The sequence below is a fragment of the Mustelus asterias genome, chromosome 10 (genome assembly GCF_964213995.1).
Source record: "Mustelus asterias chromosome 10, sMusAst1.hap1.1, whole genome shotgun sequence".
Lineage (NCBI taxonomy): Eukaryota > Metazoa > Chordata > Chondrichthyes > Carcharhiniformes > Triakidae > Mustelus > Mustelus asterias.
The window spans coordinates 80136070-80163774 of NC_135810.1; the positions used below are offsets into that span (position 1 = coordinate 80136070).

Genomic DNA, 27705 nt, shown 5'->3' on the forward strand with positions numbered 1-27705 from the left:
AACATTTGCTATCAGGTGAAGGCAGAATGCTGTTACAGCATGTTGTGAAGGCAGCCGTCAATAAGTAAAAGTATGTGACTCGTTCCGACACTGAATTCAAAGTTCTGGGAATGTTATTCTGTGAGTTTGTCATCCACATCATCTCCTCAGTTAACTTGCTGCATTACTGTCAGTAAGGTAGAAAAAATGCCTTCCCCCAGGCCCTCAATGTTTGAACAAACTCCCTCACATTTGAACCTGGGTTCTCAAATATGACTAATTTTGCAGTCATCTGATCTTTGCACAGAGCCAACCAAAAGTTGATGTGGAACGCAAGCTGCTGCAGATATTGGAAATTTAAAATAGAAGTATAAAATTCAGGTAGCTCCTTCATCAGGTGAGTCACTCACCTGATGAAGGAGCAGCGCTCCGAAAACTCGTGATTCCAAATAAACCTGTTGGACTTTAACTTGGTGTTGTGAGACTTCTGACTGTGCCCACCCCAGTCCAACACCGGCATCTCCACATCATTGATACAATCAGATGGGCAGTCTACCAATCATATACAAATGAAGCCTGGTAGTTATAGTCAGGGCCACACTGTTGTTTATAAATAAAAGCTGATACACTACAAAGATTATCTGGTCTAATTTTCTTTATTTCTCACATGGTTGCATGTCATCAAAACTAGTTTTCAGAAATTCCCTATTAAACTTAAAACCTGTTCTTAAAATTTGCAAGATTTCTACATAATTAATTGCATTTTGGTATTGAATGCTGTTGAATAAGTATTCACTTCATATCAGACTTTAAATATAAAACAATTTCCAGATGTGATTTTTCATAGGTATAATGAGGTTGTCTCTGATGCAGTTTCACCACTAATATTAATTTTGACCTTTATAACAGACACTGTTCCTTGCACAGGTAGCAGTTAAATTCCAACTGTAGAGAAATTAAATTTTGCTTTTAGTATTTGAACAGCAGGAGTTGTGGTTAATAGTTTTTTTGTTACCTGTCTTTCATTTTCTGGTAATGTTCCAACAAAATATTAAACAAGAATATAAATACTACAATTCTTTGTGAAAGTCCCCTGAGAAACAAATGACAAACTGCAATAATTGGTGATTATGTAAGACTGTAGAGGGTCTTAACTCAGACTCTTCACTCATCTAGCTGAAAGATTTGCACCATATTTTACTGACCATTGTGTGAAATGATAGCAAAATAGATTTGCCTTTTCTTATTGAGTCAATTTATTGTAAGGGCCTGTAATGGGCAGCAGATCCTGCTTTCATGGAGCGCTGTCGCCTGCTGGACATTTAGGACCCTATCTATTATAAATCATGAAATGATCAGTTAGCATTATTATGCATTGTGGTTAATAAGCATTTACTTTAAAACAATCCTAATCAAATTGCACTGGATTGATGAACTACCAACTCTTCTTTTCAACTGCTGATCCTAGCACTTGCACAGTCTTCGGAAATGTCAAATTGGTAGCTTTCGCAAAAAGCTTTTTTAGAAAGTTATGATTATTCAGTGACATTAGGGGCATATTGAAGAGTCTCAGGCCACAATCATCCAATCCCCTTTAAACATAGGGGTAGTCCCAGAGGACTGTAGGATTGCAAATGTTATACCCTTGTTTAAAAAAGTAAAATGCAATAAATTTTGCAATTGCAGGCCAGTCAGCCTGACAACCGTGGTGGGAAATTTTTGAGACAAACAACAATGCCTTTCTACAGTGTTATATAATATTACACAACAAAACATCAAGGAACTTTGCAGGAATTTTGGAACAGACATTTACACTGAATCACCGAAGGAGATATTAAGCTTTCTGGCCTAAAACCTGGTCAGAGATTTAGGTTTTCAGGAGCTTTTTATTGGAGAAAAGAGAGAAGGATAAAGTGATATGAGGAGAGAATTCCAGAGTTCAGATTATATTATGAGACAATAATTCAGATCAAAGTTTATTGGCATTTGAAATCATTTCAAAATTTGCAGATGACATGAAACGCAGCAATGTAAAAATGATCAGCAGGATAGTAGCAGACTTTAGGAAAGCATAGATGGAGTGATGAAATAGGCAGACATTTGACAGATGAAATTTAACACCGAGAAGTGATACCGTGATATGTTTTAGTAGCAATAATAAAGAGAAGCAATATAAATTAATGGTACCATTTTAAAATATAACCAGGAACAGAGAGGCACAGAGTACAAAAGAAAGGAAGTTATGTTAAACCTTTAGAGAAGGTTTAACATAAAATCAAAGAGCTCAGAATGATTGCAGCACAGAAGGAGACCAATCAACCCTTTGGGTGGAATTCTCCCATCCCGCCAATGGCAGGTTTAATGGTGGATGGATGCAGTGAATCTAGTAGGAGCCAAAAGGTTGGAAACCCACCGGTGTAAAATAACATAGCAATGCTCCCAATGGCAGGTTAATGGCAGGTTGGTCATCCCGCTGGTAGATGGCATGAATGCCATTTGTAATCATTTGCATCTCATGAATCCTTATTAAAACATGCATCCCACCAGGCCTTCCAATCTTCCACCATGCCAGCGGGAAATCATGTTGACCTCAAACCCAACTGATAAAGAGTGGCCTGCAAAATGTGGCCTTCAGTTCGTCAGAAACTTGGGGGTGAGTGCAACAAGCTTTCTGTCATAGTGCAGTGCTGCTCCTGATGCGCTCTCCAACACTCTGCTGGAACAGACCTGTTCCTGCCCTTCATTTCCATGCCAAGCTGGTCTTCGATGGAAAGAGTCGTTCTGCTGGACCCATGGACCCTCTTGTGTCACCATCTCAGATCAGTACTGTGCCTAGAGGTGGAGGGAACAGGGTTCTCCATCAATGGTAAAGCCCACCCAAGATTTGAGATAATAAACAAACTTGCATTCAAATGTTACATTGTCAGAGATGCCATCTTTTAGTTGAAGTGTTGCAGGGACAAATGGTGTGAGAAATTAAAATGTGACACTGTTGTTTGGGGGACCTGATTCAAAGTGGGGATTATACTGCATTTTGGGACAGTAGAGATTTAACATGTGCCCACCTGATTGTGCTGTTTATTTACTGGATTTAAACTCTGACCAATATTTTGTTCTACATTTACTTCAATATCTTAAAATTACTCCCTCTGTGTTCAATATCTAGGCATCAAATTGAGCATGAAAAAAAATACTAAACATCTTTTACAAAATAGGACTGATGTTTTTCCATAAGCATTTTAAAAATGTTTGATTTTTTTCCTTTATTAATAGCTCCCTTATTTTCTTTCCAGGGCTCTCAACTGATTCATCAAAAGATATCCCCTCCAAATGAGAAGCAAGGCTCCCCAATCCAGTCATTCATAATTTTGGAACAATACAATGCCATCCGCCTGGTGCAAATTATCCATCAGTCTCTGGCAGCAATGAGCAAAGTGATAAGAGGAGCATCTTTACTGACATCTTCTGTACAGAAGCTGGCCACTGCGTTAATGAATCAAGAGGTACAGATTGATCTTCTGAAAACTATCATTATTTAATTCTGAGTTTTGTGTTCATTGAATTTTAGACAATCGTACGTTGGCTGTTTAATCCCAGACTTCTTTTATGTTTGGTTATGCCTTTTTTTGAATGATTTAATAGATGTGAAATTAACAAAATAATCCTGATCCAAGTAGCTACAGATAGCTACAGTTAATCTTATGGAAACAGTTGACGTTCAAAAAACAGTCAAATAAAAATAAAACACCTCCTGGCTCATGCTAAACATTTGGCTACTAATAAGTACAGATGATTTCATAAGCATAAAAATGAAGTTAAATGTTTTATCTAGTTAACTGAAGTGTTTTAAAATATTTACACTATTTTCAGCGAATCTGCTGTGATAAATTGAGTAAGTAGCTTTTGTGGGCAGATAATTGAGGTAGAAACCAAATTATTTTTCCCCAAAGTCAATCCCCTCAAATTTCCTAGTGTGACTTGACCCTTCCTGTGATTTGTCTACAGAATTCTAATGTATCTAATTACCATAATATTGTAATGAGGGCCAATGCTACTATGGCCTTCTAATTTTCTGGATTTATGTTGATAATGCATTAGGATTACATTGAAATGAGAGATATAGGCTCCAGCTGCTCCTAGGATTAAATGAGACAGGCAGAAGTGAGAGTTTTTGAGCCAGAAGAAAGCTAAAAGTTTGAGTAATGATAATTGCAGCAGAAACAAATTTTTGAAGTGATTTTGTTTTGGCAATCAACTGACAAAATGATGCAAGAAATAGGAGCAGGAGTGGGTTATCTGACCCCCTTGAGCTTATTCTTCCATTCAATAAAATCCCAGTGTGCTTTGATATTATAGAATTGCTTCTAATTCCCTGTGGGAGTGTGAGAACACTGGGATATGTTAACCTTCCCTTTTAGTCTACAGTGAGGGTTTCTCAGGAGCAGGCACATCTTTCCTTATTAGCATAACTTTGCATATTATTATCGCAGAAGCGGAATCGGAGAGGATGTAGCAAAGAGATCTGAGGAAATATTTAAGCTGCATCCACCAAATATTAATATCGCTTCCCCTCCCGAACCCCACCCCACACACAACACAGTCAAGGTGTGAAGATCTTAGAGAACATGTATACTAGTTTGGTAAACTCCACCATAAAGGCACGAGGGGAGCTGTGTTGCTTATTGCATGAAAACAAATAACCACAGTCGCCTGCCAGTACTGCTCTGGTTGAGCGTATAAAAATGTTCGGGGTGATTCTCCCAAAAAAATTCTAAATGTTGAATTTGCATGAAAACTGGAGTAAATCATGCTGATTTTTTCAGCGGGAGTTTAAGAAAGAATCTCCCACACTCTGAACTGTATAGTGCACTAGTGAGAATTATGTTAAAATTCAGGGGCGGGGCCTATTCCCGCTGGAGAGGCCAGCAGCATAGCGCTGAGTGGGCCACTGTGCATGCGCCGAGACCCCTGTCTGCTGGCCTGCCAATTGCTGGCTAGCTCGATCACTGACCAACCACGCAGCCCCCGCAACGCCGGCCCTCTCAACCCTCTACGGCCCGATCACTGCTCCCTGACATGTCCGGGCCAGGGGGCCCAGGCTGGCACTACAAAGGTGTCAATGCCAAGGGGACATCCTTTGCACCTGACCCTCTGGGGGGGCCTCAATTGCCCCTCCTTCATTCCAGCGGGATTGGGCTGCCAGCTCCCCGCAAGTGGGGAGCTATAGTAAACCCCGCTGCAGTGAACCACTCCTGGCGGGCTGGGTAGATGCTAGCGGGCCTGGAGACTTCAGTCGTGGGCCCGCTAATGATATTCAAAATAGATGATAATGGGAGGCTGTATACATTAGAGATCTGACGGCGCCGGAAATCCGGCATTGGGAGACACGCTGAGGCCTGGACGCCCAGCGTGGACCATGCAAATTGGCCTAAAAAGCAGCGCAGCAGGATGGGAGAACTGCCCCAAACCTTAGTGCACCAAGTCCCTTTGGGCTGTCAACTTCTGTATTTCTGTATTATCACGCAGTGCAATTTGGGCAATTGACATACTTTATAAGGATGCAGGAGATGTCTGACTGGCATCACAACAGCATATGAGTTAGTTGAGACCATACAGTTTTATAGACTTTTGGCATTCCAGTATCCAAGATGCAATAGATGCCAACCAATTTGTTCGGTTTGTTGCTAACCCGATTGACTTGGTCAGTGGAACAGCTTTGACACCCTGAATGTACGAATAGTGTGACATGCGGAGAGTCATGCTAATGATGTATTACACTCTCCTTGAGCTCAGGAAGGAAGAAAATCATACCATGGATAGCTTCTGGATAAGAAAGCATGCCCCCACTCCTGTAGATAATGACCCCACCTATAGTTGTGCTATTTGTGCTGCTACCATAGTTTTTTTTTAATGCTTTCACAGGATGTGAACACCGCTGGCTAGGGCAGCTTTTATTGCCCATTCCTACTTGCCCTTAGGTTGATAGTGGTGAACCATCTTCTTGAACCACTATAATCTACACTGTGTAGGTAAACCTACCTTGCTGTTAGGAAGAGAGTTCCAGGATTTTGACCCAACTATGGTGAAAGAACAATGATATGATTCCAAGTCAGAATGGTGCATGCCTTGGAGGGAAACTTGCAGGTGATGGTGTTCCCGTGCATCTGCTGCCCTAGTCCTTCTAGGTGGTAGATGTCACGAGTTTGGAAGGTGCTGTCAAAGGAGCCTTGTTGAGTTGCTGCAGTGAATCTTGTAGATGTACTCACTACCGCCACAGTGCATTGGCGGTGGAGGGAGTGAACGTCTAAGGTGATGGATAGACTGCCAAACAAACAGGCTGCTTTTTCCTGGATGGAGTCAAACTCCTTGAGTGTTGTTGGAGCTGTCCTCAGCCAGGTAAGTGGTGAGTATTCCATTACACTCCTGACTTCTGCCTTGTAGATGGTGGACAGGCTTTAAGGAGTCAGGAGGCCTGTTCTTATGCACAGTATTTATGTGGCTGGTCCAGTTGGCAAACATCCCCATTTCTCACATTATGATGGAAGGAAGGTGGGTGATGAAGCAGCTGGGGATGGTTGGGTCCAGGGCACAACTGAGATGTTTGACCTTCAATCACCGCAACTATCTTCCTTTGTGTCAAGTATGACTCCGACCAGTGGAGAGTTTCCCCCAATTCTCATTCACTGCAGTTTTGTTTGGGCTCTTTGAAGCCATACTCAGTCAACTGCTGCCTTGATATCAAGGGCAGCCACTATTACCTCACCTCTTTAGTTCAGTTATTTTGTTCTTATTTGAACCAAGGCTGTAATAAGGTCTGGAGCTATGTGACCCTGGCAAAACCCAAACTGAATGTCAGTGAGCAGGTTTTTGCTGAATAAGTGCCACTTGATAGCACTGTCGATGACACTTTCCATTAATTTGTTGATGGTCAAGAGTAGACTGAGGGGGCTGTAATTGGTCGGGTTGGATTTGTCCTGCTTTTTGCGTGTCAGGATATACTTAGGCAATTTTCCATGTTGCCAGGTAGATGCCAGTGTTGTAGCTGTACTGGAACAGCTTGGTTAGGGGCACGGCTAGTTCTGCAGCATAAGTTTAGAACTATTGCCAGACTATTATCAGAGCCCATAGTCATTGCAACATTCAGTGCCTTTAACCATTTATTGATACCATGTTGATTGAATCAAATTGGCTGAAGACTGGTATTTGTGATGCTGGGGTCCTCATGAGGAGGGCAGGATGGATCATGCGCTCACCGCTTCTGGCTGAAGATTGTTGCAAATTTTTCAGCCTTGTCTTTTGCACTGATGTGCTGGGGTCTCCCATTAGGTGACAAGGTGGCACAGTGGTTAGAACTGCTGCACAATCGTTAGCACTGCTGCCTCACAGCCAGGGACCCGGGTTTGATTCCTCGCTTGGGTCACTGTCTGTGCAGAGTTTGCATGTTCTCCCCATGTCTGCATGGGTTTCCTCTGGGTGCCCTGGTTTCTTCCCACAGTCTGAAAGATGTGCTGGTTAGGTGCATTGGCCATGCTAAATTCTCCCTCAGTGTACCCAAACAGGTGCCGTGTACCCAAACAGGTGTGGCAAAACTGGGGGATTTTCACAGTAACTTCATTGCAGTGTTAATGTAAGCCTACTTGTGACACGAATAAATAAACTTTGAACTTTAAAACCTTTATTGAGAATGATATAATTTTGAGCCTACTCCGCAACATTATTGTTTAACTGTCCACTACCACACATGATGTGGCAGGACTGCTGAGGTCATATCTGATCTGCGGGCTGTGGGATCACTTAACTCTGTCGGTTGTATGCTGCTTCTGTTGTTTGACATGCATGTATTCCTGTGTTGTTGCTTCACCAGGTTGACACCTCATTTTTAGCTACGACTGGTCCTACTCCTGGCATGCCCTCCTGCACCCTTCATTGAATCAGAGTTGATTCCCTGGCTTGATGATAATAGTAGAGTGGGAAATATGTGGTTACCGTGAGGTTACAGTTTGTCATTGTTTACAGTTCTGCTGCTGCCCCACAGCACTTCATGGATGCCCAGTTTTGAGTTGCTGGATCTGTTCAAAATCTATCCAATTTAGCACATTGTGCCATACAACACAATGAAGGTTATCCTCAATGTAAAGATGGGACTTTGTCTCCACAAGCATGCTGCGGTGGTCACTCCTACAATATTATCATGGACAGATGTATCTGCAACAGGTAGATTGGTGAGGATGAGGTAAGGTAGGTTTTTCCCTATTATTGGTTCCCTCACCAACTGCCACAGACCCAGGTTAGTAGCTATGTCATTTTGGACTTGGCCAGCTTGGTCAGTACTTGTGCTTCTAAGCCACACTTGGTGATGGACTTTGAAGTCTCCCACCTAGACATTTCTGTGTCCTTGCTACCTTCACTGCATCTTCCAAATGATGTTCAATATGGTGGAGCACTGGTTCATCAACTGAGAAGGGGCAGTAGGTGATAACTATTGTATGTTTTGTCTGTTCAGAAGATCTCAAACTGTAACCTCATGCCTTGACTCACCCAACAAGCATGGTTGAGTCTCTTCCGGGTATGGCACCTCAATCACATGGATCGTCTTGGCATCCTCCACCCATCTAAGTGTCTTAGCCTTGCATAGTTTTCCAACCCAGGTGGTTGCAGATGAAATATTGCACTAAGATTACTGGACATTGCTCTCGCCTGTGCGGACATTTGGCTCTACAGCCACAGTAGACATGGTTGCCTACCCTGTTGTGGTCAGTTTGGGTATGGCTTCCTCGGTCCTTTTGTTGCTTTCCTAGCCAGACATTTGTGGTTGCTCTGTGGCATGGCTTGCTTTTGCCATGTAAAATTGATCTGTGTCGTTGGCTGATTTCAGACGATCTGACTACTTGGACAGCCTCTATAGCATCAGATCTTCTTTAGTAGCCTGTAATATGTCTAAGGGCATGTGCCTTATGCGTTCTGAATTAAGATTACCGTAGTCATAGCCTTCAGTCAATCTGTATAGTTAATTTATAAAAGAGTCAACAGTTTCTCCAGATTGTTGGACAAATTGTTGAATTTTGTCCTCTAAATGTTTTTAGATTAAAATTTTAAAACTATATCAAATTTAGCGGAGGAGTTGGCTATTGGGAAAGACTCTTAGTACTGTAGAGGATCAGAAGGACCTTGGGGTCCGGGTCCACAGGACTCTAAAATCGGCCCCGCAGGTGGGGGAGGTGGTTAAGAAGGCATATGGTGTGCTGGCCTTTATCATTCGAGGGATTGAGTTTAGGAGTCCGGGGATAATGATGCAGCTATATAAGACCCTCGTCAGACCCCACTTGGAGTACTGTGCTCAGTTCTGATCGCCTCATTACTGGAAGGATGTGGAAAAGATTGAAAGGGTGCAGAGGAGATTTACAAGGATGTTGCCTGGATTGAGTGGCATGCCTTATGAGGATAGGCTGAGGGAGCTTGGTCTTTTCTCCTTGGAGAGACGTAGGATGAGAGGAGACCTAATAGAGGTATATAAGATGTTGAGAGGCATAGATCGGGTGGACTCTCAGAGGCTTTTTCCCAGGGTTGAAATGGCTGCTACGAGAGGACACAGGTTTAAGGTGCTGGGGGGTAGGTACAGGGGAAATGTGAGGGGGAAGTTTTTCACAGAGAGGGTGGTGGGTGAGTGGAATCGGCTGCCGTCAGTGGTGGTGGAGGCAAACTCAATATGGTATTTTAAGAGACTGCTGGATGAGTACATGGGACTAAATAGGATGGAGGGTTATAGGTAGGCCTAAAAGGCAGGGATATGTTCGGCACAACTTGTGGGGCCGAAGGGCCTGTTTTGGTGCTGTAGTTTTTCTATGTTTCTTTCTATGTTTCTAAACTGAATTCTGATAAATTAACCTTCTTGTTCACGCCTGTAACATTTCAGCTTCACAGGCCTTGAATGAAATATTTTCAATTAAAGCATAGAGTTATTTAGGGTTTCCATTTTCTTTGAGGCATACTCTCCTCTCACCAGGTTTGCTTCCTTCCAATCCTCATCCATCAAAACCCTCCATCCCCTGCCTGAACCATAAAATTTGATCAATTTTATTTCAAATTTCCATCCTTCCCTCCACATCACGCGATTTAGCTCCGAATCTCCCCACTTTCGACTTTTCTATCTCAATTTTTGGTGATAGGCTGTCAACAGATTCCTGCTATAAACCCAACAACTCCTTCACCTAACTTGACTACACCTGCTCCCACTCTGCTTCCTGCCAGCTCTCTACTCTATTCTACCAGGTCCTCTGGCTCTGCCACTTCCAATACATTGCTTCTGATATTTGAGGCTTTTTTCTCAAATGAGGATTCCCCTCTGTGTGGTTGACAGGGGCCCTCAACCATGTCCTTCCCATTTTTTGTACTTCAAGCTGCAAATACTCTACAGGTTAGTCAGCTTAGGTGTGTATGTGTGTGTGCATTTGTATTTTTGGTTTGTGGATCACAAAGGATTAGCAATAGATCTACCCATGGGCTTAGAACATAAGAACATAAAAACTAGGAGGAGGAGTAGGCCATCTGACCTCTCGAGCCTGCTCCGCCATTCAATAAGATCTTGGCTGATCTTTTTGTGGACTCAGCTCCACTTACCCGCCCGCTCACCATAATCCTTAATTCCTTTACTGTTCAAAAATTTATCTATCCTTGATAAATATGAACTGCCTTGTTAAATGAACAGAGGCTCACCCAATGGGAAGCAGCCAGTGGGGGGGTTTTAAACCTGTGACTTTACCTGGACTAGCATTGTAGGCCCCAAGAGGAAGACTGTTTGACTGTAAAGCCACTGGGGTGGCCTTTTCCTTTGGTGTACAATAAAGGGTGTTGGTGACGGGAAACTAACACTTGGCCGAATTACTGCAGTTTGCTATTTCCCTTTTTTAATGCTGTTCATCAATATTATCTTTCAGCTCAGGTCAAGATTCCAGGAATCCATTAACTCACAAGACATTAGTTCAGCACATTATTAGTTGAATGACCATGTGAACTTATTAACATTTTACACAATTCAAGCAGTCACAATATCAATAGACCATTGACAGGAGCCTAACAGAACATTTCTATTACAAGCTGTACTTAAGCAGGTGACTGCATACTTACAAATTGGGATACTCAGCTGGGTCAGGAACAATCTCCTGTCCTTCCAAAGTGCTAGTTAGATGATATTACTCCCCTCTCTTTTGTATTTCCATTTTGTTTCTCACATAAGATCTTGTCTTTATCTTTTCTGCCATTTATTACCATAGTGTTTGTTTTGTGCAATTCCTGACACTGGGATCATTTCGAAAATCTCAACATTTAAGATTCAACTCACATATTTCTATTTCTGACCTATCTTCCTGTCCTGCCTGGTTTTGTTCAAGAGTGTGGCTTCTGTTACCAGAACTGAGTGGGTATAGATGGGTCTTTTTCTAAATGGAGGTCGGTCACCAGTGGTGTGCCCCAGGGATCTGTTCTGGGACCCTTGCTGTTTGTCATTTTCATAAATGACCTGGATGAGGAAATGGAGGGATGGGTTGGTAAGTTTGCCGACGACACGAAGGCTGGTGAGGTTGTGGATAGTCTGGAGGGATGTCAGAAGTTACAGAGGGACATAGATAGGATGCAAGACTGGGCGGAGAAGTGGCAGATGGACTTCAACCCAGATAAATGTGTAGTGGTCCATTTTGGCAGGTCAAATGGGATGAAGGAGTACAATATAAAGGGAAAGACTCTTAGTACTGTAGAGGATCAGAAGGACCTTGGGGTCCGGGTCCATAGGACTCTAAAATCGGCCTCGCAGTTGGAGGAGGTGGTTAAGAAGGCGTATGGTGTGCTGGCCTTTATCAATCGAGGGATTGAGTTTAGGAGTCCGGGGATATTGATGCAGCTATATAAGACCCTCGTCAGACCCCACTTGGAGTACTGTGCTCAGTTCTGGTCGCCTCATTACAGGAGGGATGTGGAAAAGTTTGAAAGGGTGCAGAGGAGATTCACAAGGATGTTGCCTGGATTGAGTGGCATGCCTTATGAGGATAGGCTGAGGGAGCTTGGTCTTTTCTCCTTGGAGAGACGTAGGATGAGAGGAGACCTAATAGAGGTATATAAGATGTTGAGAGGCATAGATCGGGTGGACTCTCAGAGGCTTTTTCCCAGGGTTGAAATGGCTGCTACGAGAGGGCACAGGTTTAAGGTGCTGGGGGGTAGGTACAGGGGAAATGTTAGGGGGAAGTTTTTCACAGAGAGGGTGGTGGGCAAGTGGAATCGGCTGCCGTCAGTGGTGGTGCAGGCAAACCAATAGGGTCTTTTAAGAGATGAGTACATGGGACTTAATAGGATGGAGGGTTATAGGTAGGCCTAAAAGGTAGGGATATGTTCGGCACAACTTGTGGGGCCGAAGGACCTGTTTTGTGCTGTAGTTTTTCTATGTTTCTACGTCACTTACCTAACAGCATCAGAATTTTGTCTAACCCATAATACTCTTTGGTACCTCAAACTTGCAATAGTTTTTCTGCGTTTGTCCCGAATTAAGAGTAAAGGCATAAAGAAAGATGTTTATTCTTTTCTTCAACAGGTCCGCACCTGAAGTTGTTTTTGCTCTCCATATAGATGCTGACTGACCTGCTAAGTGTTTCCAGCATCTTCTGTTTTTAGAATCATAAAATGACTCCAGCACAGAAGGAGGCCATTCAGCCCTTTATTTCTGTGCCAGCCCTCTGAGCAATTTGCCTCCTGTTAATTCCCTTGCTTTTCCCATTGGCCCTGCAAACTTTCCCCTTCAGATAATAATCTAATTCTTTTTTGAAAGTCATGATTTCTATCACACCACACTCTCAGGCAGCAAATTCCAGATCCTAAAAACTTCTTGCATGTTTCGTTAGTGTAATATGGGATGTAAGCACTTGGAATTCAAGGTTGAAAAAACAAGGTTCCTTTCTTCCATCAGCATCAAAACTGTATAAACTCTCAAGGGAAAGCATAACTTCAAGAAACAAACTAACTCAGAGATTATTCACAGCCAATGCTCCAGATCTCTCTGCTATTCAGGGCCGCAACTCCTCAATTCAGGAACTCATGAAGCTTGATCTGCTTCTTCAGCTCCTGGCTGCACCCCTGCTCTGTCTCTCTCCAGGAGGTTTCTCTGACTCAGGGTGTTGTCTGTCAGTCTGACCAGGACTCCTATTGCTCTTCCTGGTTCTAGCCACCCTCGGGGGCTTCAAGCTGCCCCATTCATGGCCTTGGTTCCTGCCACACTATTACTCATGAGTCTTAGACTTGCTGCTTTCTTCTTCGCCTCATAGCATCTGGCTCTGCCCCCGAGTTGTCAATGCTCTGTCTTGAGTTTGGGTCATGGGTGGGTTTCATGAGGGTTTCTCTGTAACCCTAAGAATACTACTGTTGGCTGTTAGTCATAAAAACCATTCCTGTTTATTTATAGATACTGGGCATCTCAGTGCTGTATATGAGATTCTACCTCTTGCTTCTCACCAGTTCTCAATCTATTAACTGAGTAATGTTACATTATAGTTATATCAGCATCAGGTGCTCCTGATGTCAACCCTTTACTCAATAGTCAAAGACACTGCTCCTTGCAGGGAGGGGTCTACAGGGGCCAACCAGTTTGCCTACTCACTGCTGTCCTCCACTATCGCCACTTGCTGCCAGAGGTCACGCTACATTTTCAAGAAAAAGAATGCTCCAAGAGCTAATGAGTTAAAATAGTTAATTTAAGCCTATATTAACAGTGCTGTTCACTAGAAGAACAAACTAAACTACAGGTCTTTCCACATCTACTCCAGTCAGCAGATGAATTCTAAGGATTTGTTTCTGGAACATGGTAAACGTCAGTTGATTATTTGTTAAATATTTGTAAGGAGATAAGGTCCCTAGTTAGCTATGATATTCTTTTACACATTTTATTTCTATTACATTGTCAAGGGTTTCATATTCACTGCATTTATCCCAATTTCAAAATGTTGACAGATTTAATTAAGTACAAGCTAGTAGTAAGAGGAACTACAAGTCAAATTTTGGTTAAATATGCAAAACATTTCCTGTGGGTAGAATTTTAATGAATAGTATTAGTAGGCTGCAAGCTATTATGTAACACTGTTAAATGTAAAATGTTACGTTTTATTAAATTTATTCTTATGAGCTTTAAAATGTTAATGCCCTTGAGATCCAACAGAGAAAATAACCTGGAGTCACAGTCAGAAATAATTTGTTTATTTAGAAGCGAAATAATCACAGCTGATGATTTTTCTTTAATTGGGACCCCTGGTGGTACTAGCATCGCTCTATTTATTAAAGTATATCTATTAATCAATACTAATTATAATATGTTTGAAATTAATAGCTGCCCAGAAGTGTTTCTCCAGCTAGTGGGATGTTCCCATCAACCATGTCCCATTTATTGTCATAAGCTGTAAACCAGTTGAATGAACAATGCCTTATTTCCCTCCTGCTCAGAAAGTCACTTTTAGTTCCGACTGCTTAACACATGTCGACCTATATTACTTGGGTGAATTTTATCAATCCCTGGCTGGATCCCTGGTGGCACAGTGGTTAGCACTGCTGCCTCACAGCACCAGGAACCCAGGTTCGATTGCTGGCTTGGGTCACTGTCTGTGTGGAATCTACATGTTCTTCCCATGTCTGCGTGGGTTTCCTCAGGGTGCTTCAGTTTCCTCCTACAGTCCGAATGACATGCTGATTAGGTACATTGGCCATGCTAAATTCTCCCTCAGTGTACCCGAACAGGCACCGGAATGTGGCAACTAGGGGATTTTCACAGTAACTTAGTTACACTGTTAATGTAAGCCTACTTGCGACACTAATAAATAAACATAAATAAATTTAAACACTAGTCACATACTGTGATTGAAGTTCATAAAATCAGTATATAAGAGGTATTATTTAACTGAGGATGCATCAACAGCTTACACTGTCTCACTTAACTGTGAAAATTCAAAGAAGTTGTTTTGGATTCTGAGCTTTACCAGTTCAGGTGAGGCTGAACACTAGCCTCAATTAGAAGCTGGGTGCAAGTGGAGTCCTGCGGGTTCACTTAATGAAACAAACCTTTCAAAGAGATATTTATTTCTCATGGTTTCTGGTTCTTTTTGCTGCAGTTTGCTCTATAACTTTGGTGATTTTACTGGGTGAGTCGTCTGTTTTTGCAGTTTTGGATTCATTTCCCTACTTCTATTTCTCTTCATTGTTCTTGGTTACTGCTTTGGAATTGCACCTTAAAGAGATGAAGATGGGATGAATGTTCCTTTACGGGTTTCAAATGTGTTGCATAATTGAGGTGAAGAAAAAGATCTTATGAAATGCAGGTACAATCATCTTTATGGTGTTTTAGATGTACCCATCAACATGCAAGCATCTTCATCTATGTGTCAAAGGAGTCCTTCCCTTAGTACCTTTACTGAACAATACAGGCTGCTAGAGCGTTATGCCATCATTTGTACAGTGATCTGAATTTGGATTGCCTCTTCTCACAGAAATAAGACTATCACAAAGTATAGCTTTTATAATTCCATTTTCTTTCAAGTCAACTTGACAAGTGTTTGCGATTTGGCTGCTCATCCTCTAGCCACATCCCGCCATACCTTGGTGAGAGGTTTTTTTCTTCCCATTGATGATAAAAAGAATGTGGTTCCTGATCCTCGGTGCACCTTCAAGGGAAGCAACATTGAACATGGATGCTGTCCTTGCTTTTAGTGGATTCATCATAAGCAACTTCTGCTTGTTTCAAGTTTCATTTCTGTATTGGCCCTTCCACTATCTGATTCAAGAAGATGACCATCATCACGGTATCAAAGAAAAGCCAGGCAGCGTGCCTTAATGACTGTTGTCCAGTGGCTCTGACATCCATCATTATGATTATGATCACCATTATGATCACCATTATTCCTACGAAACTCACCTCCAAACTCCGTGGCCTGGGCCTCGGCTCCTCCCTCTGCGACTGGATCCCGAACTTCCTAACTCACAGACCACAATCAGTAAGGATAGGCAACAACACCTCCTCCACAATCATCCTCAACACCAGTGCCCCACATGACTGTGTTCTCAGCCCCCTACTATACTCCTTATACACCTATGACTGTGTGGCCAAATTCCCCTCCAAATCGATTTTCAAGTTTGTTGCTGGCGACACCACCGTAGTGGGTTGAATCTCAAACAATGACGAGACAGAGTACAGGAATGAGATAGAGAATCTGGTGAACTGGTGCGACGGCAATAATCTCTCCCTAAATGTCAACAAACCAAAGGAAATTGTCATTGATTTCAGGAAGCGTAGAGGAGAACATGCCCCCTGCATTAACGGGGACAAAGTGGAAAGGGTCGCGAGCTTCAGGTTTTTAGGTGTCCAGATCACCAACAACCTGTCCTGGGTCCCCCCCATGCTGACACTATAGTTAAGAAAGCCCACCAGCGCCTCTACCTTCTCAGAAGACTAAGGAAATTTGGCATGTCAGCTACGACTCTCACCAACTTTTCCAGATGCACCACAGAAAGCATTTTCTCTGGTTCTCTCACAGCTTGTTATGTCTCCTGCTCTGCCCAAGACCACAAGAAATTACAAAAGGTCATGAATGTAGCCCAATCCATCACACAAACCAACCTCCCATCCATTGACTCTGTCTACACTTCCCGCTGCCTCGACAAAGCAGCCAGCATAATTAAGGACCCCACGCACCCCGGACATTCTCTCTTCCATCTTCTTCCGTCGGGAAAAAGATACAAAAGTCTGAGGTCACATACCAACTGACTCAAAAACAGCTTCTTCCCTGCTGCCATCGGACTTTTGAATGGACCTACCTCGCATTAAGTTGATCTTTCTCTACACCCTAGCTATGACTGTAACACTACATTCTGCACTCTCTCGTTTCCTTCTCTTTGAATGGTATGCATTGTCTGTTAAACGTGTAAGAAACAATACTTTTCACTGTATACTAATACATGTGACAATAATAAATCAAATCAAATCAAATCCACTAGCAGATTTCAGATCTCATCTTTCATCACACTCACTGCCCAGCTTGGAGACCTAAAACCCAGAAAAACAAATTAGAATGCAAGAAGTTGACCCATTAATTTTACTTTGGGTTTCACACACAAAATTCCACGCCTAAATCCCCACCCATCCCACCCCACTCCTAGTTCAGAACCAACCTTTTCATTGATATCTAGGCCCTGATGTCAATTTAGAAAACAGTTTAATTTGTATTTAGTTCAAGAGCTCTGCAAATCCTCTGGGCTCTGGGGAACCTAGTTTTAAAATATATGAATTGAGTGGATATGTTTGTCCGCGAATAATGATATCTTATCCTCATCGGCCTAAGTGGAATATATTATATTTCATACTACCAAACTTTGTATGCACAAGTAAGGGACAATATTTATTATGTTATCTTGAATGGGGAAGAATAATTTCCAGTATTTATTTCTATGATACATAGATGGCATTAACATCCATGCAATCATAAATATTAGGAGCAGTTACAATCTTGCATTTAACTTAGGCTGGCAGTTGAATGGCTTTCATTTTTAGTGATGGATGGAACAAATTTCACTGTTTTAATTGAAAATGCATATATAAAAAACCACTGGAGCATAATGTCAGTTATATCTAGATTCTATTATAAAAGGCGTGTGTTTGACTTGCGTTCTTTTTGCTCGATGCAGCCAGTGATTAATTAGTTTACTTAAATGTCAGTAAATGTCTACAGGAATTGTCATTCGTAACTGAACCTGTATAATTGGGTTTCATTACCAGTAATTAATGGCTAGACTTCGATGTCAAGAACAATTTTCATCTAAAGTTGTTGCCATTCGGCTAATGAATTACCCAAAATATCTTTGCTTGGAATGTGTTTTGACAGGTTTTTAATTTGAATATAAATGACAAAATAACGTGACCTCCTTTGCTAAATTCAAAGTAGTGTGGTGAACTCTTCCGAAATATTAATTATCTTTAAGTATTTTTAACATGACATGTGCTGAGTAGGAAAGTGAATATTTTCACATGATATAAGTTCATTAAGTATATGTGAAAGTCATTCCAGTTATCAGGAAATTAAATTATGAGGAAAGATTTTTTTCAGGCTACTGTAAGCCTAGAAATAAATTGTAATACCCACTTTGTTCTTACTGGTCTAAGAACTTCTGTAAGGAATCAGTAATCCAGAATTGCTGCAGTCCTTGTGACATATTAACTGTAGAATATCTTAAATGTTGTATCAGTGTTTTGAAAAACATATTGCAGCAGTGTGTCAAATGCTAACAGTGCCATAGAAGTACAACAAGGATAGATAGTTTCAAATTTCTTCTCACGTCTTCAAAACATTGATTTCATGCATTGAGTTGATGAATAATTCATATTAACTTGATAGTTGGAAGGTGAACAAATCCCTGTGGCCAACAAAAATCAACTAGAGATGTTACTAAACACTGAAAGAAATAAAATGAAATGTACCACAGGGGTTAAGAGACAAGTTTAATGCTCATAGTTGGCCAAGACCAGAGAAATGTTGCAATTTACTTGGTTACGAGCTCAGACACATTTGTAGTCAAATGTGTACCTCTAAGCCAATTCCATCACCTCATTCAACCCTTCCATCTCATTCCATCCCATCCCATGCCACCTCCTTCCTCTCATGTCAGCATCATCTAATGCCATTCCATCTTTCCATTCTTGCCACCCCTGTAATGTCACCCAATTCTTCTAGTCCTCCCATGCCACTCTATTCCTTTCATAACACCCCTCTGATGCCATTTCTTCTTTCCCATTCCTCCAGACTATTCGCATCATACCATTCCATCCTCTCCATGCCATCACCACTCTACATCCAGGGCAGCTTTGCTGTTGGATTCCCCTTAGCTTCTGCTGTTCTTTTTGTGTCCAACCACGTTCCTGTCACCAACTGTTGGCAAGCACATGCATTACATGCTTCAGTCTACCATGCACCCCATTTGCCTCTGCATGTGCCAGGCTCCACCCATCAAATCAACCTACTTACCAATCAGAAAAATATAGACAGTGAAAAACTGCTCATTATTGCCATAGATATTTGGGATGAAATTGGTATTTGGTGTAGATGTGTAATGGGCATTAGTGGATCAACAGCCTGCTTTACACCATTACAATTTTTTTTTCATTATCAGCAGAGGAAAAGAAAATTGTTGTGATCTAAAGAGGACGACCAATTTTCTCTTGCACATGTTACACCAAAAATACAAATATCTAATTACTGCAGATTAGCATCTTTATTTGGTTGACAATTAATTTGCTTTTGAAAACTGCAATTGTGAAAGTTGAGACATACTGGAATCAATATTTCAGCTTCAGATAAAAAGTTGTCATTTTTCATTCCACCTGTAGTGTCCTTTGAGCTGGCAGAACAAATGGGAAGGACCTGAAGACCCAATGCAGTACCTTAGAGGACTGGTAGCTCGTGCACTTGCAATTCAGGTAAATTTGGATATTACTAAGAGCCAGAAAATAGCATGAAGGCTTTAGTGGAATCAGATGTGGGTTTTGTTTTAAATATTGATAGCTGTGGCAAGTGCTTTTTTTTAGCCGATTCAAGCACATCACGTGAACAGAATGTGCTGCCTCTATGGATTAAGCACACTGTATGTTTTTCTTTCCTTCAATTTTGCTTTGTATCCTTTGTACTAATCATTAATAAATCATTACTTGTAAATTAGTTCATAGGCTTATTGAAGAGTTGGCATAAATTTTCTTCACCTCATTATACTGTGGTTTACATAGTTACATGATACATGGTCAAATCTTCAAAAGATGAGGTTTGATAGTTTCTCAAAACAATGTTTTTTTAATACATTTGAAGAAATATATGGCTTAAAGAATATTACTATATTGTGCATCAGTTTTACATTACTAGATATTAATAAACACAGGAGGTGCAGACAATGCCACAATGCATGAGGCTAAAATTGAACAGTTTTATTTTGTCAGTGTCAGGGGTTCTTAAATTTACATTTTATTTCTTGCCACATTTGTTTCTGGGCTGGAATCTTACCACTGTTCACGCTGGCAGGATTGTCCCATCCCAGCACAGTGAACGGAGATTTGGCTCACTGTCAAATTCTCCGACTTCGCTGCAGTGGGAGCGTGGCGTGAACATCAGGTAAGATCGAGCCCAGGGAAATTGTCAAACATTAAGTGTAGAGGATCAGAAGGACCTTGGGGTCCGGGTCCATAGGACTCTTAAATCGACCTCGCAGGTAGAGGAGGTGGTTAAGAAGGGGTATGGTGTGCTGGCCTTCATCAATTGAGGGATTGAGTTTAGGAGTCGGGAGATAATGATGCAGCTTTATAAGACCCTCGTCAGACCCTACTTGGAGTACTGTGCTCAGTTCTGGTCGCCTCATTACAGGAGGGATGTGGAAATAATTGAAATAATGCAGAGAAGATTTCCAAGGATGTTGCCTGGATTGGTTGGCATGCCTTATGAGGACAGGCTGAGGGAGCTCGGTGTTTTCTCCTTGGAGAGACGAAGGATGAGAGGTGACCTGATAGAGGTGTACAAGATGTTGAGAGGTATAGATCGGGTGGATTCTCGGAGGCTTTTTCCCAGGGCTGAAATGGCTGCTATGAGATGACACAGATTTAAGGTGTTAGAACATAGAACATAGAAAGCCACAGCACAAACAGGCCCTTCGGCCCACAAGTTGCGCCGATCACATCCCCACCTCTAGGCCTATCTATAGCCCTCAATCCCATTAAATCCCATGTACTCATCCAGAAGTCTCTTAAAAGACCCCAACGAGTTTGCCTCCACCACCACCGACGTCAGCCGATTCCACTCACCCACCACCCTCTGAGTGAAAAACGTACCCCTGACATCCCCCCTGTACCTACCCCCCAGCACCTTAAACCTGTGTCCTCTCGTAGCAACCATTTCAGCCCTTGGAAATAGCCTCTGAGAGTCCACCCTATCCAGACCCCTCAACATCTTGTAAACCTCTATCAGGTCACCTCTCATCCTTCGTCTCTCCAGGGAGAAGAGACCAAGCTCCCTCAACCTATCCTCATAAGGCATGCCCCCCAATCCAGGCAACATCCTTGTAAATCCCCTCTGCACCCTTTCAATGGCTTCAACATCTTTCCTGTAATGAGGTGACCAGAACTGCGCGCAGTACTCCAAGTGAGGTCTAACCAGGGTCCTATAAAGCTGCAGCATTATCTCCCGACTCCTAAACTCAATCCCTCGATTAATGAAGGCTAGTACGCCATACGCCTTCTTGACCGCATCCTCCACCTGCGAGGCCGATTTAAGAGTCCTATGGACCCGGACCCCAAGGTCCTTCTGATCCTCTACACTGCTAAGAATGGTACCCTTCATTTTATACTGCTGCTCCATCCCATTGGATCTGCCAAAATGGATCACTACACACTTATCCGGGTTGAAGTCCATCTGCCACTTCTCCGCCCAGTCTTGCATTCTATCTATGTCTCTCTGCAACTTCTGACATCCCTCCAAACTATCCACAACACCACCTACCTTGGTGTCGTCAGCAAACTTACCAACCCATCCCTCCACTTCCTCATCCAGGTCATTTATGAAAATGACAAACAGCAAGGGTCCCAGAACAGATCCCTGGGGCACTCCACTGGTCACTGACCTCCATGCAGAGAAAGACCCCTCCACAGCCACTCTCTGCCTTCTGCAGGCAAGCCAGTTCTGGATCCACAAGGCAACAGCCCCTTGGATCCCATGCCCTCTCACTTTCTCAAGAAGTCTTGCATGGGGGACCTTATCGAACGCTTTGCTGAAGTCCATATAGACCACATCCACCGCTCTTCCTTCGTCAATGTGCTTGGTCACATTTTCAAAGAACTCAACCAGGCTCGTAAGGCACGACCTGCCCCTGACAAAGCCGTGCTGACTACTTTTGATCATACTAAACTTCTCTAGATGATCATAAATCCTGTCTCTCAGGATCCTCTCCATCAACTTACCAACCACTGAGGTTAGACTCACCGGTCGGTAATTTCCCGGGCTGTCCCTGTTCCCTTTCTTGAATATAGGGACCACATCCGCAATCCTCCAATCCTCCGGAACCTCTCCCGTCTCCATCGACGATGCAAAGATCATCGCCAAAGGCTCCGCAATCTCCTCCCTCGCCTCCCACAGTAACCTGGGGTACATCCCATCCGGTCCCGGCGACTTACCAACCTTGATGCCATTCAATAGTTCCAACACATCCTCTTTCTTTATGTCCACATGCTCGATCCTTTCTGTCCTCCGCAATCCAGCAGTACAACCACCCAGATCCCTTTCCACCGTGAATACCGAGGTAAAGTATTCATTAAGCAGCTCCGCCATTTCTAACGGTTCCGCACAAACTTTTCCCCCTTCACCTTTTAAGGGTCCTATGCCTTCACATCTCATCCTTTTACTCTTGACATATTTGTAGAAAGCCTTGGGATTCTCCTTAATCTTACCCGCCAAGGTCTTCTCATGACCCCTTCTCGCTCTCCTAATTTCCTTCTTAAGCTCCTTCCTACATCGCGTATACTCCTCTAAATCCTTAACACCTCCTAGCTCTCTGAACCTTCTGTACGCCTCTCTTTTCTTATTTACCAGGTTCATCACAACCTTCGTGCACCACGGTTCCCGTACCCTACCAACACCCCCCTGTCTCATCGGAACGTTGTCATGCAGAGCTCCAGACAAACATTCCTTGAAAATCCTCCACTTTCCTTCGGTACTTTTCCCCAAGAATGCCTCCTTCCAATTTACCCGTCTAATTTCCTCCCTGATGACACTGTATTTCCCTTTACTCCAGAGAAACACTTTCCTAGCCTGCCTGACCCTATCTCTTTCCAATGCTATCGTGAAGGAGATAGAATTATGATCGCTATCCCCAAGATGCTCACCCACCGAGAGATCCTCCACCTGTCCAGGTTCATTAGCCAGCACCAGATCAAGTACAGCCTCTCCTCTAGTAGGCTTATCCACATACTGTGTCAGGAAACTCTCCTGGACACACCTAACAAACTCCTCTCCATCCAAACCCCTAGCCCTAGGGATATTCCAATCTATGTTTGGGAAATTAAAATCTCCCATCACGACAACTCTGTTATTCCTACATCTCTCCAGGATCTGTTTCCCCATCTGCTCCTCAACATCTCTGTTACTATTGGGCGGCCTATAGAAAACACCCAGCAAAGTTACCGACCCCTTCCTGTTCCTAACCTCCACCCACAGAGATTCCGTAGTCAGTCCCTCCACGGCGTCCACCTTCTCTACAGCCGTGACACTATCCCTGATCAACAGTGCCACTCCCCCCCCTCTCTTGCCTCCCTCCCTGTCCTTCCTGAAACATCTAAAACCCGGCACCTGAAGCACCCAGTCCTGTCCCTGAGACATCCAAGTCTCCGTAATGGCCACCACATCACAATTCGAAGCAGCAATCCACGCTCCAAGCTCATCCACTTTATTCACTACACTCCTGGCATTAAAATAGACACATCTCAGACCTTCAGCCTGAGCACTTCCCTTCTCCCTCACTCGTCTAACCTCCCTCTTACCCTGTCTACATTCCTTATCTATTTGCGAGCTAACCTCCTCGCTCTCAGTCCCCTCATTTCGATTCCCTCCCCCCAACCTTTCTAGTTTAAAGTCTCACCAGTAGCCTTAGCCAACCTTCCCGCCAGGATATTGGTCCCCCTGGGATTCAAGTGCCACCCGTCTTTTTTAAACAGGTCACACCTGCCCCTAAAGAGGTCCCAATGATCCAAGTACCCAAATCCTTGTCCCTTGCTCCAGTCCCTCAGCCACGCATTAATTCTCCACCGATTCCTGTTCTCACTCTCCCGCGGCACAGGCAGCAATCCCGAGATTACTACCTTTGCATTCCTCTTTCTCAGCTGTCTACCCAACTCCCTATATTCTCTTTTCATGACCCCTTCCCTCTTCCTACCTATGTCAGCAGTACCTATATGCATCACGACCTTGGGCTCCTCTCCCTCCCCCTTCAGGATTTCTGGGACTCGACCAGAGACATCCTGGACCCCTGCACCAGGGAGGCAAACCACCATCCGAGAGTCCCGTCTGTGTCCGCAAAAACGCCTATCTGACCCTCTCACCGTAGAGTCCCCAATTAGCACTACCCTCCTTTCCTTACCCCTTTGCACTACTGGGCCAGGCTCAGCTCCAGAGACACTGCCACCGCTGCTTCCCCCAGGTGGGCTGTCCACCCCAGTAGTACTCAGACAGGAGTACTTATTATTAAGGGGCACATCCACCGGGGTGCTCACCATCACCCGAGCTTTCTCCTTCCTCACTGTTACCCAGTTACCCTCCTCCCGTGGTCCCGGTGTGACCACCTGCCGATAGCTCCTGTCAATGACCTCCTCACTGGGGAGTAGGTACAGAGGAGATGTCAGGGGTAAGTTTTTCACTCAGAGGGTGGTGGGTGCGTGGAATGGGCTGCCGTCAGTGGTGGTGGAGGCAAACTCGATAGGGTCTTTTAAGAGACTTCTGGATGAGTACATGGAACTTAATAGGATTGAGGGTTATAGGTAAGCCTATATATAAGCCTAGGTAGGTAGGGACATGACCGGCGCAACTTGTGGGCCGAAGGGCCTGTTTGTGCTGTATTTTTTCTATGTTCTATTAATTATCTCTGACCTCTGCCAGTCCTGCAAATCCTCAACCCCGCACCATTCCTCCATCGCTGGCCTCTTGTGTACGTCTCTGCCCTTGTCCCACTGGTGGCTGCACCTTTAGCTGTTTAGACCCATTCTCTGGAAATTCCTCCCTAAACCTCTGCCCCAGCTCCCTTTTCTCTTGTAAGAGTCTTCTTAAAACTCACCTCTTGACCCAACTTTTGTTCCTGCTCCTTTGACTCAGTATCCATTTGGTCTGATTACGCCCCTGTAAAGCACCTTGCATTAGAAGTACTATATTAAAGATTGTATTGGAACTGCTTTTTTGCAGTTACTTCAAGGAAGGTGCACCACTTTCAACCTACTCTGAGGAATATTCAGAGCTTTGCTTCAAGTCAGCAAACAAACTTAATATCCATATTGCTATATTTCTTTGAGAAAAGGAAAGGAAAGCCAGACATTTTACCTCTATTTCTTTTGACACTAGCTTGAAATTTACAAGCAATAACAGACCAACTTCAAGAATGTACAAACAGTTTCAATTAGCTGGATTCCCCGGAGGTAATAAGTAATGACTTTTTGGAATAGACAAAATTAACAGCTACACTGTGTGTGAGCTACAAAGGAGCAATGTATTATAATATGAATATAAAAGTCGTGCATTTAATACTCGTTCATCACACTATAGGCATCGCAGTTTAAAAAATAGTAATTTCCTGCCAGTTTTCTAACCTTGGTAACTTAGACTTTCATCACAGATAGAATCAAGGGTTTATGAGTAGCTAACAATCTATAAAAACTTTGCTCAATGATTTAGCCTCAGATTAAACTCAGAATGTGCTTATATGAATGACTTCTCCAAAGGCTGTGGTATGAAATGAACAGCAAAATTGGTATTGAAAAGCGGAATATTACAGTTATAGATTTTATCCATCTACGATATCAAATTATTTTATTATTTTAAGCACCTTAATCTTCCACATTCAAGGGAATTCAAGCCCAATATATGCATTTGGTCCTCAAAATTTATCCCTTTTCATGCAGGTAGCATTTTGATGAATTGTGCTGCAGGCTGTTCAAGGTCAGTATATCCATCTTGAGGTGCAGTGCCCAGAACTGAATGTAGTACTCCACCAGAACCCTTGCAGTTATAGCACAACTTACACCACTTCATATTCCAGGCCTCTTGAAATGATAGCAACATTCCATTAGCCTATGCATTTAATTTTGTATCTGTATGCTAGCTTTTAGTGACTTCTGTAAATGAAACCCTAAATCTCTTTGCTTACCCAAATTCTACCTGTTTGCCATTTAGAAAGGCTCAGATGGATTAGCTATGGGTGGGATTTTCTGCAGGCCCCTGCGGCATGTTTCGCGGTGGCGGAAGCAGTTCACCACTGACCGACAGTTTAGGTTAGAATTGTTCCCTTTAATTTCCAGCTACTAAATAACTTAAATATGACTGGCAGAATTCAGTTTGGTGGGAAACGTTAATGATCTTTCTAAGTTGAGTTTGAACAATTCATCATTGCTGTTATAGATAAAGTTAAGTTTTATTTAATAGAACATGATTCTATTTTCCTAATTTTCATCTGGAATTTTGCCATGATGGAGAGCTTTTCCTCCATGGTGAAAATTGTGGAAGAGTCTGAAAATCCGAAGACCCACCCTGAACATGGCATTTCCCATTTTTGTGGGAGCAGGAATGGTGGCAGTTTGTGTTTTGCACATGTGCATTTCATGGCCATTCATATCATCAGCTGCCTCCATTCAAGTTGGACTTTGGTAGCTTAAGAGTGTGAAACCTGGTTAGAGCAGGCCTCAACTTTGCGCATTTCTTCAGATAGCCAGTTTGCTTCCCTTTGGAGAGGTAAGGCATCCCTTTGGATATTGCCCCAGGATATCTTTTGGAGAGGTAAGGTGCCCCAAATGGAGGCAAGGTACCTTTGGAATTGTTAAAATTAGGCAGAAATGTGAGTAAACAGTGCATAAACTCATTAACTGTCAAATTCATTAGAACTATTAACAGACCTGTCAAGTATACTTGTCAAAAGTGCCAAGAGAACTGTCAAAGGGAGTTGTCAAGACATTTAAAAGTCCTGTCCATTAAGTATTTGAAAATAAATTCTGGAGTGTTTTTTAAAAAAAGTATTGCTTGCTATTTCACTCTGCCTACTAGCATAAGCCTGACACTTTCCATTACTAGATGACTACTTTATGACTGTTCTACAAGCATCTATTATCACTGTAGAATGTCTGCCATTTCGCAATTAGATTAATGGCTACAAGTGGCCATAAGCTCTTTGAAGTGGGATTATGAATTCCAAAGCTTGTTACCTATAAGGGGACTGTGCACTTAAATGGTGGGGGTGACGGGAGTGATTCTCCCAGTCCACTGTGCTGCTCCAACAGGATGGACATTGGGGCTGGCCCAGAGAGGTCTGGGAGGCCAGCGATTGGGAAGTGGAGGGGTCAGAGGAGCAGCGATGCAGAGTCGCAGGGCGGGCCAGTGATCGAGAGGCTGGCAGTGCGGGACCAGTGCGTATGCACCGATCTCGGTGCTGACAGATCGGAGTATGCAGAGTGGCCCACTCAGCCCCATGCTGCTGACCTCTCCAGCGGGAATAGGCCCTGCCCACTGATTTTCAGTGTGAATCCCGCTAAGGCACTCTGCAGTGCTCAGAGTATGGGAGAAAATGCTGCTAAAAAAACCAGTGGGAGTTGCACCCATTTTCACATGAATTTGGCACTTAGAATGTTTTTGGGAGAATCGCCCCTGAAATGTTTATTGTTATCAGACTTTTTGTAGTTGAAGGAATGTAAATGTAGTAAATGGGTTCTTATGAATGAGAGGGTTTTTTTCAATACAATGAAGTCTGCAGTAGGCACTTGGAACTTTATTTCATAGAACTTTCTGTCATCTTTACATCGGTCCTGCAGTCTGCCCATGGTGGATATTTGGTGAGTCGGTATGGTAAAGGCAAAGGGTGGTGTGTGGGGACCATGGGTTAGCATGAGTTGGCAGTAAGTTGACATAGGAGCTATAAAGGACCATTGGGGTGATTACA

The 27705-nt window shown here is 43.0% G+C and overlaps 1 protein-coding gene across 2 annotated transcripts in view; it reads left to right on the top strand.

Annotated features, from left to right (window-relative positions):
- The window catches only part of dync2h1 (dynein cytoplasmic 2 heavy chain 1), a 524787-nt gene that overhangs the window by 448241 nt on the left and 48841 nt on the right, over positions 1 to 27705 (top strand). For both annotated transcript variants that reach the window (XM_078222026.1, XM_078222027.1), the window contains 2 exons: positions 3273 to 3482; positions 19376 to 19465. In XM_078222026.1, coding sequence (XP_078078152.1) covers positions 3273 to 3482; positions 19376 to 19465 — 300 coding nt within the window. The remainder of the gene's footprint in view (positions 1 to 3272; positions 3483 to 19375; positions 19466 to 27705) is intronic.